The sequence below is a fragment of the Ochotona curzoniae genome, unplaced genomic scaffold, assembly GCF_017591425.1.
Source record: "Ochotona curzoniae isolate NIBS_2020 unplaced genomic scaffold, NIBS_Ocur_1.0 contig_430, whole genome shotgun sequence".
Classification (NCBI taxonomy): domain Eukaryota; kingdom Metazoa; phylum Chordata; class Mammalia; order Lagomorpha; family Ochotonidae; genus Ochotona; species Ochotona curzoniae.
Genome location: NW_024466219.1, coordinates 12,813,453 through 12,830,534, shown reverse-complemented (window position 1 = coordinate 12,830,534; position 17,082 = coordinate 12,813,453). Strand labels below are relative to the sequence as shown.

General features: G+C 59.1%; 1 protein-coding gene across 1 annotated transcript in view; it reads right to left on the bottom strand.

Annotated features, from left to right (window-relative positions):
- Nucleotides 1–15,918, bottom strand: part of LGR6 (leucine rich repeat containing G protein-coupled receptor 6) — a 100,544-nt gene extending 84,626 nt beyond the window's left edge. The window contains exon 1 of the mRNA XM_040985786.1: nt 15,707–15,918. Coding sequence (XP_040841720.1) covers nt 15,707–15,918 — 212 coding nt within the window. The remainder of the gene's footprint in view (nt 1–15,706) is intronic.
- Nucleotides 15,919–17,082: the final 1,164 nt, after the last annotated feature.

Genomic DNA, 17,082 nt, shown 5'->3' with positions numbered 1-17,082 from the left:
CTGGACTGGCACTGAATCTCAGTGCTTCAGGAAGGCAGCCAGGTCCAGCCCAGGCCACCGGGCATCTCAGGTGGGCCAAGTAGAGCTGCTCAGGCAGGAGTCACCAGCCACACTTGAGCATTCCAACTGAAAATTCACTCTCAAATGCAGGTCCTCAGCTCTGCTAGCCACGGTCAGGCTCCATAGCCATGCACAGCTGGGGGCAGCCACCTTGTCAGCACCTATCTAGAAGGGGTCCTATGGCACAGGGACCACAACAGCATGGCACCAGGCCAGACCCCAGCTCCCCGACTGCCTGCTTGTGTGATCTTGGCATCCAGCACCCAGCAAATGCCCAGCGGAAGCTACCCAGAGAGCTCTCCACTCAGCTCTGTCACTTACCCAGGCCCACTTCAAGTATCTCCAGGCTTGAGATGTTGATGCAACTGCCATACACTCAGCAAGGTCTGGATGAGCACCTGTTGTACCTCAGAACCAGGGAGAAAGCTCCTGATCCCCAGGGAGCCAGGCCAGGGGTGGGGCACAACGACAGGAAAGGGGACCGTTATGAGCCCCAGTGACAAGTGCTGCCACTGGTACTTGAGTCATGGACCTTCCCCAGACTGACCCCTTTGGACTCCCATTGCTGAGAGTGCAGCCACCAAGTCGGGCCACAGGATCTTGTCCTCAGTTACAAACTGTCCTCCCCAGTCTCAGAGTGCTCCTCCACACAGGGTGGGAGCACCCTATGGCCCCCAGTTATTTAGCCCCCCAACCCCTCCACACATACCTCATCCCAAGGCCTATTTTCAGGGGCTGGTGTGTGGTGCAGCTAAAGAAGCCGTCACTACAATTACGACATCCTATGTAAGTGCTAATCCAATCCAGCTCCCTGGCAATGCACCTGGACAAGCAGCCGAAGATGGCCCAAGTGCTTGGGTCCCTACCCTTACAGGGGAGACCGGATGAAGCTCCTGGCTTCAGACTGACCCAGTCCCAGCTCCAGCCCCAGCAGGTGAAAGATTCTCTCTCTCTTTCTCTCTCTGTCTGCTTTCAATGAAACACATTACATCTTTCTAAAACCAGGTGCATTTCCAGTCACTGAGGTATGGGCTGCTCCTAGGTGGGGACTGGAGAGGGATGTGGGATAGGCCTGCTATAGGAAGGGATGAAGAAGTGTCTGCCCAGCCCTCAGCAATCCCCAGCTCCATCCAGTAGGACCCCTGTTTTGCATGTGCAAGGGTGTGGGTGTGAACTTTGTCTGCCCAGCACAATGGAACCCCTGGCACAGCGAGACTCCCACAATTCCCCCACCCTCAGGATATAGATCACGCCTCCTTCCTCAGCCCTGGGGGAGCAGAGGGGCTGGGTGAGGCGGGGAGCAGCAGGGTGTGTCCATGGGAAGGCCTGGGCAGTGCAGGAAGCAGACCACAGCTGGGAGCCCTGTTTGTTCAGCGCCAAGCTCTGCTCCATCTGCCTTTCTTCGGCCAGGTCCACAGGCAGGGCGGGTCTGGGAATGACCAGCCCAAGCCAGGCTTCTCTAATCCAGAGTCACCCTCCTCTGCCAGCCCCAGACTGAAAGAGAAACCTGCCTCATGAGAACACCTCCCCCAGCATCCCCACACGGAGAAGCCCGCAGCCAGTATGCCAGCCTAGGGGGTTCTCTGAATTAGGTGGGGGCCCCAGGCTGTCTGCATCTGTGAAACTCAGCCACAGTACAGTGATGAAAACCTGACAGGGCCATTTTACAGATGCAGTTCTGCAAAAATCAAGGTCTCTCCCAGCCAGAGTCCCAAGTGGTCATCCAAACACACCCCTAGGCCTCTGCCTCTTAGCTCACAGAGCCCTGTGCCTGGTCTCTTAATCCCGTCCTTGCAGTAGGCCGGAGGGAAGCAGCATTCCCCACCCCTGCCTCTTGCCCCTGTGAATCGGGCCTGGTTGCCTTGCACATGCGTGACAGTCTGGCGAGGCTCAACCTGCTGCCATACCCCTCCCCCAAGGCCCTGCCTCCTGCCCGCAAACAGGACGCCTCCTGGAACAATGCAGGGGGATTAGAGCCACCCAGGAGGGCTCCACCCATGCTGGCCCTGGGTCTCCCCAGGATCTGTGGAACTTTCCAGAGTCAGCCCCCCTGCCCCCAGCCCACCTGTGGGCCCGCCCCAGAGGAGATCCTGCTTAACCTGCGTGACATTAGGCCCCTGAGGCCTCAAATACCTGTGCCATCCTGGATGCTCACCCTGCCTGGGTACGTCTGGATGGCACCCCCCCACACACACATCTACCACTTCCCCCACCACCCCTCTTTCTGGCAGGTCCTTCCTGATGTCTAGCCTCACTCCCTCATGCTTACAATTGGACTGGATAGAGCCCTCTGCCCCTCCCATCCCCCTTACGGTGTCACACACTTGACGGCTCCAGTGCTACCCTGCCAGGGTCGCCACCTGCCATAGTCGAGCCAACCCTGTGTGCCTCACTTTCCGTATCTGACAGTGTTGTCTAATTCTTCCCAGGAGAACAAGAAAGTTTGGGTGGGGCCAGTGGTGGGGGAGCTCGCTCTGCCTGCCGGAGGGGGAGGGGCATCTGTCTGCTCACCTGCTGTGGGGGTGGGGTGGGGTGGGGTGCGGGGTGCTGAGTCTTCTCTTCCGGGGAAGCTGTGCAGGGCCAGGGAAGAGGGGGTGGGGTGGGGAAGGGCAGGGCGTCCTGGGTCAGCCCTGCCCCGAGGAGGCACCAGCTGCTGCCTCTCTCAGAAGCCTCCAAGTGAATGCCACCTGCCTCACCCTGATCTGTTCCGCCTTTGATCTTCTGATCCCCAGCCAGGGTCTCCCAGCCAAAGGCATTCCTGACTCCGGGCCTCCTCCAAGGAAAGGCAAAGGGCTCGGCTCCCTCCCCCCTGCCCCAGGCTCCTCCGCCCTCTCCCACGCCCTGGGTAGCTGTGGCTAACCTCCTTTGGAGCCAGACTAGGCAAGGTCCTACAGGGCCCCCGCTGGCTGGCTGATGTGGGAGCCGGGAGGAGAAGGGCTGAGCCCTGGGGCTCGTCTTGGGCATGGCACCCTGGGCTGGACCAGACATTGTGGGAAAGGGACCCCAGTCCAAATTCCTTGCTGTCAGCACCCTAGGATGTAGAGCCCTAGCTGGGCACCAAGGCGGGTGTGCCCCTGAGTGCAGAAAATTAAGAACTCCTCCCCATCCTCAGGAAGCCTTGGGCTGGGGAGAGTTGGCACCCCACACCCCACAAACAGAACCGCCCAAGTGAGTGCTGAAGAAATCTCAGTTCCTACAGGGAGGGTTTCCTGGAGGAGGCTTGGTTCCGGGGTGGTCAAGAGCGGCCAGGGGACAGTTGTAGCAAAGCCACGACCTGCAATGCTGCACCCCAAAGCTGAGCACCAGTTCAGGCCGACTCCCTGTTAAGAGGCACCCTACCACCTTCATGGGAGTCCAGATGGAGTTCTGGGCTCCCAGCTTCAGCTTGACCTAGCTCCAACTATTAACCTATCTGGGAAGTGAACCAGCAGATGGAAATCACTTTCTCTGTCACTGAGATTAAAAACAAAAACAAAACAAAAACCAAGAAAGTGGCCAGGAGACTTGCATTGGGAACAAATGAGCTGGCGTTGCCTGGGCTGGTGGGCTGAGGGAGGGTCCGGGAACACAGCGGTGTGTCAGCTTCCAGCTGCCTGAATGGGGAAAATATGCGGGGGGGAGGGGGGAGATGAGAAGATGAGGGCAGAGGCAAAGCCCAGAGTGAGGCAGTCACAGGCCAAATGAACTGGCAACCTCAGCAGCTAGAAGAGGTGCAGCACCATTGTCCCTGGGGCCCTGACAGCTGACTGGACCCCTGGTGACTCCAGTTTGGTGCACCGTGGCCCAGCAGCTGTGGCCCAGCATAGCCCTGGGCCTGACACCCCAACCAGCACAGAGCCCTGTGCCCACCCTTAGCATTTACTGGGCAGCACTGGAATGAAGTGGCTCCTATTCCCGTGGACCCTCACACTCGGCAATGGCAAGGATGCTGCTGCCAGACACAAGCATCAAGTTCAGAATGCAGGCAGCACGCACCTGTACGGAAGGACATCATGTCGCTGGCCACCGTTGCAGGAGCGGGAATAACCAACATCAGCCTGGGTTGGGGGCAGGGGGTACCTCCAGAGAGCTGGCCATGCTCTCTCTCTGGTCTGGGTATTGGCTGTTCACTCCTAAGAGGTTACCGGGCTCACAATATGTACTCTTTTACAAGTTGTGTATTTTGTCTAAGATTAAAACCTTTAAAAAAAAATAAGGTACTTAAATCCTTTATCGTGACCCCCAGGCTAACCAAGCCCACCCCCTACTCCTGGATTCCCATGGATTCCCAGGAGTGGATCCCAGCTAGCTAGTTAGCTGAAGCTAGCCATGCGTCTGTACATCCTAGCCACACTCCCAGCTCTGCATGCCCCTGCACCCTGCACAGGCTCTGGCTACCCTCACAGGTGATGCATGCTCCGGGGCTCTATGCCCCAGCCACTGCCCACCTTCCTCAGAGCCCTCTGCAACCGTGGGGGCCTAAACAGGTGTCAGGTGCCTCACAGAGGCCCCAGAGCAACAGCCTCGAGTCCCTGAAGCCCATCTAAACCCAGGGCCAGCTACTCACCTTGGCTCATGACTTCACTTGTTTGGAACCAAATGGACATTTTCCCAAGGGGGTTTCTTTATACTACTACTACTAATAATAATGATAAACCAAGCAGGTGGCTGGGAAATGCAAAAGCTTCCAAGTGAAACAGCTGTGTCTCACTCTAAAGAAACCCAAGTTGGGGGCAGTTTAAGAGGGCCCCCCTCTTAGCAGGGATGTGACTTGGTCCCTGCCACAGTCATTCTGGGCTGGATGTCACAGCTCAGGCTCCCACGCCATTGTCAGGTCGGAGGTGGCCTCTCTTCCTCCAGCCCCTCTCCCAGGCAGGTCCACTGGCTCCAGCCTGGCTTGGCTTCTGCTCTGTGTCCTGCTGGCCTCTCGCCATTTTCACATGGGGATTGAGACACTCATGCCCTCATTCATTCATCTGTCTTTTCGCTCAGTCTGCCAGTATGATAAGCACCTGTGTGCAAGGGGCCCATGTCACCTCTGAGGACACTGCAGGCGCACAGTAGGGGGTCAAGGTTCTTTTCCCAGCCTGGTTTGAGAAACAAACCAGTGAGTGGGAGTCAGGACCCAAGGGCCCGAGCCCCAGGAGCAGGGTGGTGAACTGGGATGGTGAATGGCAGCGGGAGCACTCCCTGGAGTTGAAGAGTTAGGGTTGCTGTCCCAGAGGGAGAGACGTCCCCACCAGCCCCTTCCATCCCAGGTGAAGCAAAGATACATTTTCCTGGCTTCCTGCTTGGGCTCCTGGACAAGAATGACAAGATTGTTCACTTGGGAACCATCTCTTAACTACATCCTGCAGTCAGTCAACAGTGACATCCACAGGTCTTCCTCAAGGCCTGGGAGAGAAGCAGTGGTGCTTTATCCAAGCAAAGAGCAAGGAAGGCAGGGTGGGGAGTGGCTGCCCACAGCTGGACAGGTGGGCCGACTTACCCAGGGCTGTCTTTAGGGCTGTGCTTGGGAAAAGTCAGAAATGTAGGTTCTGACGTCAGCAGCCTGGCTGCTCCCTAACTGATGCACAGTCCAGTTGAGTGACAAGCCATGGGAGAACTGAGGCACTGGACAGGCTCAGCGTCTGGCAGGTCAGCCCTTGGCTGTATTTTGCCTCCATCAATTATTTGCTAAGTGACTCAGAGATGTGTCTGACTATAGTACAGGGACACAGGTCCAAGCAGAAGCTCAAATCCTGCCCCTGGTCCACTCCCCACCTGGACCCTCTCCTCCGCTGGTGGTGATGCGGGGATGGCTATGGCCCAGGGCGCTGGCGAGCAACAGGCTGCAGGCAGAGGCCTCCCTAGGTCAGCAGCTGTAGGAGAGCCCTTAGCAATCCCTGGGTGGGGACCACGTGTGTGACAGCTCCAAGGTCACTTCTACAGGCCACATCTATTTCTCCCTGAAGAAAAGGAGAGGAAGCCAAGTCCTTGCAGGGCTAGCAAAGCAGGAGCTGGCTGCCTCATAGCAGGACGAAGGAGGGACACTGGAAAGGACTTCCTGTGACCCCAGGAAAGCAAGTGGCAGGGAGTGAAATGAGGTGGTCTGCCCATCAGGGGCTCCAGCCCAGGTCAGGGGCTTGTGGGCTGAACAAAGCATCAGAATTGGGCCCTACTCCCCTCGCTGCCTCCTTGCAGCCTCCAGCAACACCTGTCCATCAGCACCAGGCATGCTCAGGGTTCTAGACTGGCATTAAGGCACAGAGGCATCATGCTGAGGGTGGAGGCTTGGGGCCTCTGCACCCCCATGCCAATCTGGCCGGTGAGCCTAATGCTTTCTGGCAGGTGGAGGCAGGACAGGCGGAGGGGGAGGCGGCACCCTGGGCTTCTGCATTCAGGACAGGAGAACGGACGGCGAGGCGAGGGCCGGCGTGGCGTCGGCTGGCTGGGGTGTGGGCATTCCTCTTTCCGCTGGCTGCACATAGTTAATGGGGGGCCTTGTTCTGGCTGGGCACACGGCCCTGGAGGTGCTGGGGATGGCCGTGGCCTGTCCCGGTCCCTGGGATCTCAAGTCTCACAGAGTGAACACTCCAAGTCCCCCAGGACCCTGGCACCTCCCTTGCACTGCTGTCTCCTCTCTGTTGTCACTCATTGAGCTGTCTCTCTCTCTCTCTCCCTGTTTATTCATACTCATCTGTAACATCCTAGGGTCAGGAGTAATCACCTTACAAGAGGCAGTCACCACAAGGTCAGAGGACTTATCCAAAGATGTTGAGCAAGTGGGTGGAAAACAGAATTTCAGGCTGGGTGCTCCCAACCCTGTGCTCACCAATCACAGTACAAACCAACAGCAGCAGGTGGATGGGTTACGGGTGGGGTGGGAGCTGCTGCAGACACAACTGGGGAAAGAGGCCTATTGAGCTCCCAACTCTTGCTGCCCCTCCCTACCTACAGCAAAGGAAACAGTAGTCTTGGGGTAACACAGCTGGATAAGGCCTGAGCAGCTGGCCTAAGTCCAGTGCCCCCCACAAAGATGAGTCCCTGGTCATTTCCAGCCGTATCTGCCCAGGATGCAGTCCCAACCCTCCACAACCCAAATGCCTGAGATCTCTTTTTGCACTAAATCCTATATAAACTCTTTTTCTGGATATACAAAAATGGAGCTTCATTTACAACTTATGTCTAGCAAGACTAATAGCAATCAAGAATCAAATGGGACAGTTATAACGACATGCCTTAATACAAGCCTCATGAGCAGGACCTCTCTCCCTCTTTCTCCACTTTTCTTCCTGTGCCATGAATTTGTCTCCTAGAGGAAGCACCTGGCATCTTCTGGTGTAGCCCCGTGGCCAACATCTCTTCTCTCACACTGTGAGGTGGAATAAGGGCAACCCAGACACGCACACTGTGACACCACAACACCACCTGGCAGCCCCAGTGGCATCTGAGTGGCTCAAAGCAAAAATGATGGATTTGAGGGACAGGGGATCCTGCATTGAAAATTAATGCCAGTGCCTTCCTGGGCTGTGCCTGCCACTTGGCAGATACTCAGCAAACACAGACAGGTCAGAGTAAGTGAGATCAGAGCTAGCATCGCTGAGTGGCCACCACGTGCTGGACCTCCATGAATGACTATTATTGAATCCCACAGCATCCCCATTTTGCAGGTGAGCAAACTAAAGTCCAACGTGGTCGGTCTTTCCCCCAAAAGACTAGGTGAAGAAGGCAGAGCTGGGATCTGACCCAGCCAGGTGGGGCAGCTTGAGTTTGTGCTGCCTTAGCTGCTCTGTTGTTATGTTAAAAAGATGCCCCCAGCCCTCCCGGTCATGCAACGGCCCTGTGGTCTTCTCGGTTACAGAGGCAGCGGAACTCAGGTGTGATTCTGTGCCAGGAACGTGTGTTGTATCAATGTATCGCCACTGGGACCAGATCACAGTCGTCCTTCGACAGAAGGACCAGTGAAATCACAATGTGAAACTCCATGTGACAGCATCACTCAGGATTTCAACTCGTCCACAGCAGGCCAGCATCCCTTCTAAGCACAGAGTCCCCACATGCAAAGGGGTCCTGGGTAAGGGGCTTGGTCCAAGGTGCTCAGTTCACAGATGTTGTAGCTGGGTAACTGTGCTGCCCAGGGTGACCTGAGAGGGATGCCAGCTCCAGGCTCTGACTCTGTGGAGTCCCCCAGGGAAGAGAACCTGGAGCCCAGGTCCTGTCCCAATTCTCATTCTCCCCAGCTTTTGTCCTGGACAATAGGCCCCTTCCATCCTGGTCTCCTCCCAGTCTGCTAATCAGCTCGGTCCACCACAAAGGCAGAGGATTCGTTTACGGTTCCTTCCTGCCTCTACTCTCACAATCCTTGGACACCTGATCCAGCCTCCCCATTCTCAAACACCCATCCCTAGGCTGCCCCAGATCTGGAGCCCAGATGGAGGGAGGGAAGACTGAAGGCAAACACCCGTCCAGTTGATGGCCCTGCACAGAGCGCCCCCTGCAGGCAGAAACCTGTACTGGGCACATCAGTGTGTGTGGAAGGTAGAGGTGGAGGGGGAGAGGAAGGAGGGCCTGGAGGGGCGTTATGATGTGATGCTGAGAAAGAAGGGACCCTGGGCAGAGACCCTGACTTCATGAGGCTCCAGCCTGGAGGGGGAGGCATGGCCCATGCTCTGAAAGTGCCCCACTTTCTGATGACCACTCCAGGAGCTCCAAATGCCCCCTTGGAGCCCTCATGAGAGGGAAGAGCAGGGGTTCAGTGTTCCCACTGCGCCAACTTGGGCCCCTTGGTTATGTGTCCTGTTGGCATCACAAGGGTAGATAGTGCCTGGCACCAAGCCAGCCAAGGGCAGGCATCAGAACAGGCGAGGGCTAGGATGGAGGCAGACATTGCTGCACAACTCAGCCTGGGGGCTCAAGTAGCGTCATCAGTGACCACGAGAAAGGGGAGGGGGGCTGTGCGGCCTGAGCAGGTGCTCTGGGGGCAGCTGGAGCTGAGACGCTGTGAGCAGCACCCTAGGCAGGGGATGGGAGACCACGAGCTGCTGGGAGAGGTCCAGAGACCCCCTGAGGGCAAGAAAGTCTCAGGCTCGGTGTGGGGGGAGAAAAGCACTCGGAGGCCACCAGAATGGGCAGGGACATTTCCCACCTGTAGCTCTCACCAGCACCCAGCCCAGCCCTTGGCCTTGTGATCCCCTCTTCCCAGTTCCCACAGGAGGAAGCACCTTCCTCAGCTTGCCACCAGTGACCCTGGCGCTGTGTGGGAGGGGCACTAGGGAGCGCCAATGCCTCTTGCGTGCCACTGTCTCTCTCCACTCCCCCCTCCATTAGTCCATCTGCTTTGGCTTTAGGCCTGGGCACCACATCCAAATCCCTGACCCTTGAGCGATGGAAGGCACTTGGCACCTTCCAGCCGCCAGTCACAGTCTGGCCTCCCTCCTGTGGGACACTCCCTCCCCCAGCCGCACCTCCAAGGGCAATGGGGAAGGAACGAGGAGGAGAGTTGGGGGTAGAGATGGTTGCGTTCTTAGAGCCAATCCCCTGGGTGTCACTCAACAAAGTGCTAAGTAGGCAGAGACACAGGGAGAGGTCAAGGGTACCCAGTGGCTGCCTCAGTTTCCCCATTCCAGATATCTCTTCTCAGGGGAGACCAGAACCACCAACAAGAGTAGTTCCTGGGACCAGTTCTGTGGCATAGTGAGCTAAGCTTCCACCCACAGCACCAGCATCCCGTATGGGCTCCAGTTCATGTTCCAGCTGCTCCACTTCTGATCCAAGTCCCTGCTTGTAGCCTGGGAAAACAGCAGAAATTGGCTGAAGTCCTCAAGCCCTTTCATCCATGTGGGAGACCCAGAGGAAGCTCTAGATACCCAACTTTGGACCAGCTCAGCTCTGGCCATTGTGGCCACGTGGAAAGTGAAGCAGCGGATGGAACATCTCCCTCGGTGTCTCCTCTCTGTGCCTCAGCCTTTCGAATTAAAACACATCTTTAAAAAATAAAAAGAGGAACTCGCACCTATCACTGTGTCCCAAGCACTGAGCTAAGACACAAGCGTCTTCCCAAGCCTTTGGTGCTAAACTAATGCTGAGAAAACTGGACAGAGGAGGGCAAGAAAGCTACGGGCCAATTCTAGAGCTGAGACCTGTGCCCAGGCCCCCTGTGGGGCAGATGAACACCCTGACCCCTGCGACATGCGGCCTGCACAGGGTGATCAGATGGTACCTGTGGTTGACTGGACATGTTGGACCTGGGCAGGGTGCCCTGGGAGACCATCCACACACCCACACACCACAGGTCTGGTTTTTTTCTGGGTCGTGGTTTTGCTCATGTGTGCCCTGAGACGAAGAAGGCAGAAAGTCCTGCTGTGGCACCTGCTGCCCTGGGCAGCGAGGGCCCTACTGCGGTTCTTCACGTGTTCCTGACCTCACAGCTTCCCTGAGCCTAGGGGGCCTCCCCTGGCCAGCCCCAGCTGCATCCTGACACTAGACAAGTCCTTCTCTTGCCCAGGAGCCTCGCTCTTCCCCCAAGCACATGCTGCCCCAACTGCTGGTCTCAGCAGATGCCACCAGCATGGTCTGACACAGGGAGTTCCCCCCTCCAGTGCACCTGCCAGTGTGTCAGACCAGGCCATCCCTGTATGGCAAGGCTGCCTCACAGGGAAGCTGACCCCCACGAGGAGGGCCTCAGCTGCACAGGAAACTGAGGCTGGGCTTCAAGGGGCTGACCCAAAGGGGTTATAGGCGTCCCAAGCCTTGCCCTTCCCCTCAGAGCTCTCACCCTTTGGCGCTGCCTAGGCTGAAATCCCAGTGGCAGCCATGCTTATCTGGTGATTTCAGGCAACAGTCCAGTCTCAGTGGCCTCATCTGTGAGATGGGAGAACATTATCACCTCCAGGAGACAAGGGAGAGTCCCCTGGCCCGGCTCAGTCACCAGACAAACACGGGCTCTGTTACTGACCAGGACCCCAGGTCAAGGGCTGGCTCCTGGGCATGTCTGCACCCCCTCAGGAACCACGGAGCTGGGGCCCGAGAATGAACCTTCCCGATGAGCTCCTCTTCTTCCAGAGGGAGATTCTAGCCCAGCTGATGCCTGCTAGAAGAGCAGCCCCGCTGGGCAGCAGGGAGCAGAGAGCCCAGCTGCCAGTGCCTCCCAGCCCCAGCCTCAAGTTCGCACATCATAGTCCCTTGTGGGGAACTTCCAGGGCTCAGGCTTCCCTGAGGGCTCTGGGAGAGCGAGGGCTGAGCACCGGGCACACGGACAGCCTCATCTGAGAGGGGCCCTGTGGCACCACAGCCTGGCCCAGCCCCCACCTGCCTGCTGCCAGCCCGCCATGGCCTGCCCTGGCATGGCTCCTGGGGGGGGGCGCAGTGCCAGCCCCTGAGCTCTAGCACCCCTCCCCCCACCATGTCCTTTGGCTTCTTCCAAAATAACTCACTGCCCGAGTTTGGCGTCTCGGGTGTTTTTCTTCTCCTAAGACCTGCTCTCCCATGTCTGAAGGGCAGGAGGCGGGACCCCTTAACCCGGCTAACAGAAACTTGTCATTGCCAATGGGGTAAGGGTAGCCAGAAGCACTTCCCTGCCCCTACTCTGCCTACCTGCACAAGGTGCGCAAAGCCCCAGCAGGACGCTCTGGGCAGCCCTCTCTGTTGTGGGCACCGGCTGTGCGGAAAGCAAACAGCCGCGCATCGGGGACCGTCAGGGTGGAAGGCCACGGACGGGTGGCGCGGGGCGGGCAGGGGGCCAGCGGCGCCCGGAGCCAGGCTTTCTTCTCTGCCGCCAGCCCCACCCGGCCGCGCCCCTGCCCGCTGCTGCCAGAGCCCAGAGGTTTCCTTTTTCTCGTGCCTGGGGTTGCTTCCTGCCTTTCCTTTGAACTGGGGTGTTGGCTCCCACACACACTCACCCTCCTCTGTGGACCCCCCGGGCCGTCCTCGCCCATCCTCCTTGTGGTCCCAGGAGCCTGCCCCTCCCCCTGGCTCAGCTTTGGAGGAAGGCAGGCATGGAAGGGCTGCAATCCTTCTAGCCACCCTCACCCTCTCTCTGCCCTGGCCTGGGTGCCATAGCTCCCACTGCCCACCTTCCTTAGAGCCGCTGCTAGGTGGAAGGTCCAGTAGGGCAGTTCCTAGCTACCAGGGACTGGGGGGAGGGGAGGTAGGCCTTGGCAAGCCTGAGTACCCAGCACAGCTGGCAAGCTCTTAGGCTACCAGGAGGAAAGACTGAGGCTGGGTCAGACAGGCAGACTTGGGGGTGAGGCATGGCGTGTAGAACACACAAACACACACACTCACCTCTCCCCAACACACACTCCTCCAAGTTCATGAACACATGCACGCTTCCTTGAAACACACACCTTCCCCTGTATACACACACACACCTTCCCCAAACACACCTACCTCTCCAAATACACACATAGGCATGCACACACACTCTCCCCAAGGTCGGCTCTCCATCCACACCCAGCCACACATTTCCTTACTTCCTAGGCTGGCAAACCTGCAGAGCCCTGTTGGGGCACAGACAGGGGTCTCTGGCCAACTGCCCTCCTGTCTGTTCTGGGGAGGCTCTAGTCTCTCTCTCTCTCTCTCTCTCTCTCTCTCTCACACACACACACACACACACACACACACACACACACACAACCCGAACTTTCCAGCCAGCCCCGTGTCATCTCTGGCAGTTCCAAAGGCGGCAAAATCCCAGGGAGGCGGCAACCAGTCTGGGACAGAGGCTGCCGGGAGGGATGGCCCTGCTTCACCCTGGAGGTAGGAATGGGGTTTGGGGGTACACACCAGGGTGAGCCCCTCAAGTCTGCTGCCACCAAGCTGCCCTCCTCCATCCACCTGCTTCACCAGGTTGCTCAGCTTCAGAGACGAAATGAGGGGCTCAGAGGGGCTGCCCACACACCCCCATCTGAAGCCCTGGAGACCCAGCTGGCCAACCATGTGCTATGTATGAGTGCCTGTATCCTCCAGCTGGACAGAAGCCTATGGGTCGCCACTTGACGGGCTTGCCTGAGGTCCTGGGGGCTCCATCTCCACTTGGACGCACCCCAGAGCAAGGCAGACCCTGCCCAGGGAGGAGTCCCCCCTAGTGGATCTCAAGGAGCCTTGTGGAGGCAAGAATTTGGGGGAGACTTTGTACAAGGAGAGACACGGAGGCTTGGGAAGAGCTGGGGCTGGCTCAGCCAGCCTCCACCCAACAGGGCTACCAAGAGGCCCTCAAAATCACAGGTACCACTTGTATAAGAAGACTTTGTGGGGCCCGGCGCGGTGGCGCAAGTGGTTAAGTCCTCGCCTTGCACGCCCGGGATCCCATATGGGCGCTGGTTCTAATCCCGGCAGCCCCGCTTCCCTTCCAGCTCCCTGCCTGTGGCCTGGGAAAGCAGTCGAGGACGGCCCAAAGCTTTGGGAACCTGCACCCACATGGGAGACCCGGAAGAGGCTCCTGGCTTCGGATCGGCATAGTATCGGCCCGTTGTGCTCACTTGGGGAGTGAATCATCGGACGGAAGATCTTCCTCTCTGTCTCTCCTCTCTGTATATCCGCCTTTCCAATGAAAAAAAATAATAAAAATAAATCTAAAAAAAAAAAAAGAAGACTTTGTGCTCCCCCAGAGCTAAGATGCGAGGCGGGACACAGGTGGCTACCTAGAGAAGGGTGTTGGCCAGGGTGGGGAGTAGAAAGGCTAAGTGTGGGGCCCCAGAGGTGTCTCCTGCAGCCCTTGCTGCCTCCGTGGCTCTGTCCAGCAATCTTCTAGAACTCTCTGACCTGCTGCTTCCTGCCCATCTTTCACACTTGTTGCTTTGTTTCCTGGCCCAGGGCACTTCCTCCCCCATCCTCAAGGTCACCCCATGGCTAGACTCCCAGAACCATCAGAGCACTGAGCAAGGGAAACGCAGCCCTCTCCACAGACCCTAGGATACACCCCTCTTTCCCACCGCAAACCACTCCTTGAATCCTGCCCTCACCTCTGGACTGTCTCCCTCCAGAATGAGGGGCCTGCTGGCTCCCCCCAAGTCCTACTGAGAACCCCCAGGAGAGAGAGGTCACCCCCCCATGTGTCACCCCCTTGAGTGTCAAGTGCCATCTGGTGTGCTTCAAATTCTCTACATCCTCCTGGGGCTTCCTGCCTTCTTTTTGTGCATGCATAAGGACCCAGAGGCGAAGGATCCAGCACCGCTTTTCCCCTCCGCCCTCAGAAGCCCACCCCACGCCCTGGGGAGAGGGGCTTTCTCAACCCACCAGGGGAGACTCTGGACCAGCTGGGAGAAGCCCACTTTTAACAATGAACCAGGTGCAGACCTCAGAGCTCTAGGAAGGGTGTGGGCAGGAAAGAACCCTGGGATGAGACCATGGGAAAGAATCTTCAATCATAAGTTAGCTGGATACTTGGACCCTGAAAGTAGCCCTGTACCCCAAAAAGGAGCATTGTGGATCAGACTGCAAGGCTGGGGCAAAAGGTTGAACTTGGACCCTGCGGAAGGCCTTGCAGTCCCAGTCTCTTTATCCCAGGTCTGGAACCCTTCTGCACCCCATCCACTCCTGTGGAAGGCTGGACAGAAGACACCACCTTGAACCTCCAGGGTCCCAAGCAGCCATGGACAGGGCCAGCGCCGGCTCCACACCCCCACCCCACTTCCCATGCCTGCCTCTGCTGGTAAGGGAGTAAGGGGGGTGGGCAGCCCTACTGGGACACACGTCACTCCTCCCTCTCCTCCTGGCCCACAGCCTATGTCTTCTTAATGGGGAAGGGGACTAGCCACCTGGGAGCAGAGACAGGGACATTGCCAGCACCGCCAAGCACCCTGGTCCCATTTGGTTCAACCCTCTGGCTGCCTCTTCCCTGTGAGCTGTCCCCTGGGCAACTGTCCCCAGACCTGCTCACCTGCTCTGCCTCCGGTGACAAAAGGCAGGGGCACCTGGACAGGGTGGGGCTGGAGCAGCTCCTGGCCTCTGGAGCAGGCGCAGGGGTGAGGTAGGAGTAGGTGGTCTGGTATGTCTCACCTCCCCCTCCTGCCCACGGGCTGAGCTGCTGGGAGCCCCCACCAGGAAGCTCCCCGCTTCCCCACCCTAGGGACAGATCCTCTGAGCTGTGCCCAGGACAAGCAGTCCCACTGTGGTCCCATTCACTGGCCATCTCACCCCAAACTAGACTCTAAAAATGTTCTCTGGTTTGCAGCCCTGACTACTACCTGCAAATTAGCCTCTCCAATACTGCCTCCCTTCGGGAGGTCCCTGGGACACGGGAGACCCCTCCCTCCCGCCCCAGGGCATTGGCGGCCACTGACCAGGGATGGGGCAGGGCTGGTTCCCAGCTCCTGGAGGACACACCCATCACCTCTCCCTACTGCCCCCTGCAACGCCGCTGGGGCCAGGCCGGTCCGTCCTGGGCACTGTTCCCTAATTGAGGTGGCAGCAAAGGAGGCAGCCGACGAAGTCCCTCCTGCTTCTGGCCGGGAACCCACCGTGCCCAGGCTGCGCTGGCTCCCACAGGGAACCCCCAGGCAAGGAGAGGAAGCCCAGCTCCCTAGTGTCTCCGCCTTCAACCTCAGACTCCGCGGTCCCCAGTCCCGTAGTCTCAGCTTGGGAAAAGAGAGACCCCTTCCTGGGGTGCCCATTTCCCGAGTGGGGAAGTAGGGTGGGGGACGCACCCAGGCAGGTGCGCCAGGCTGCGGCAGGCGCAGGTACTCACAGATAGGCGGTCAGTGGGTCGAGGTCCCCCGGCACAGCGCACAACCCGAGCTCGGAGCAGTCAGCGGACAGCATAATGCCGTCCTCCTGGCAGTGGCAGGGGGCCGGGCAGGCGGCGGGCCCCGGGCCGGGCTGCGGGGTGCCAGTGGCGCACGGCGAGGCGCACAGCGCGGCGCACAGCCAGAGCGCGCGGAGCCCCGCGGGGCTGGGCATCTCGGCGGCGGGCTGCGGGCACCTGGCGGGCGCTCGAGCGCTGAGGGCCGCCCGCAGCCGGGGCAGGCGGGCGGCGCCGTCGGAGGGGCGGGCCCCGCGGGCTCGGCTCGGCCTGGGCGACAGCGGCGGGAGCGCAGGGACGGCGCCCTCAGCGAGGGGCAAGCATTGTTGAGTGATCTTCGTGATTTGGTTTCACGGGCTGGGCTTGGCAAGGGAGGGAGACCGGCGGAGGAGGAGCTAAGGAAAGTCTGTGCGCCGCTGCTCGCTCCGCTTCCCTCCTTCCTTCCCAGCTGGCAGGAATTTCCTCGAGGAAGGGGGAAAGAAAGGAAGAGAGCAAAGAAGCCCCTAGTTGCGCAGCCCGCAGGGGGACCTGCGCTTATGGGAAGAACGCCCCCCAGGCCGGGACCGCTGGGGGTCAGGGCACGCCTGCCTTTGGGACAGCCACGGTGCCACGTGGGACCCACAGGAGCATCCCTACCTCCCGCCCTGCGCCAGGAGACCCCAGAGTCCCCAGACCTCCCTAATCTCCACCTTCACTTCCCACGGAAAAAGGCAGATCCAAGGACAGGAAAAGCCCCAGAACGGGAACTCAGGATGGCCCTGCTCACCCTGCCTCCCGGGAGATGGCAGAGGGACTGAGGGGTAGACCTGAGGGGTCAGGCTCTCACGGGTCCCGCTGCAGGCTGGAGCTGGGGCAGGGCAGTGAGGGGGCGCCCTCCTCCCCCCTGAGGGATTATTCCGGGCAGGGTCGCTGGCGTGGGCCTCCCACCCGCCGTGCACTCCTGCATATGCTCACGCAGCTCACGCAGGTGTAAGTCCTGCGGATCCCCCTGTCTAGCCGGGGACCCAGCGAGCCTGTCTGTCCAGCCGGCTGTCACAGCTTGCCCGACAGTCAGTGAGGTAGCGCCACCTGGAGGCTGTGTTCTGCAACTGCAACTTAGCCACCCTGAGGCTGGGCGAGCCCCCTGAACAGGGAGGGGTCCTGTGGGTTACCCAGTGCAGGTGTAGTCCCGGCTCTCTCCTTAGACCTCACTGGACTTCTTTCCTGCAGCCTCGCTCCTCCACAGCCCCACGAGCGCCCCAGGGTCCCTCTGCAAGGTGCCTGGGCTGGGGATAAACCCCACGGAGCCCAGGGTGGCCACAGCAGATGGCCCTTGTGACCAA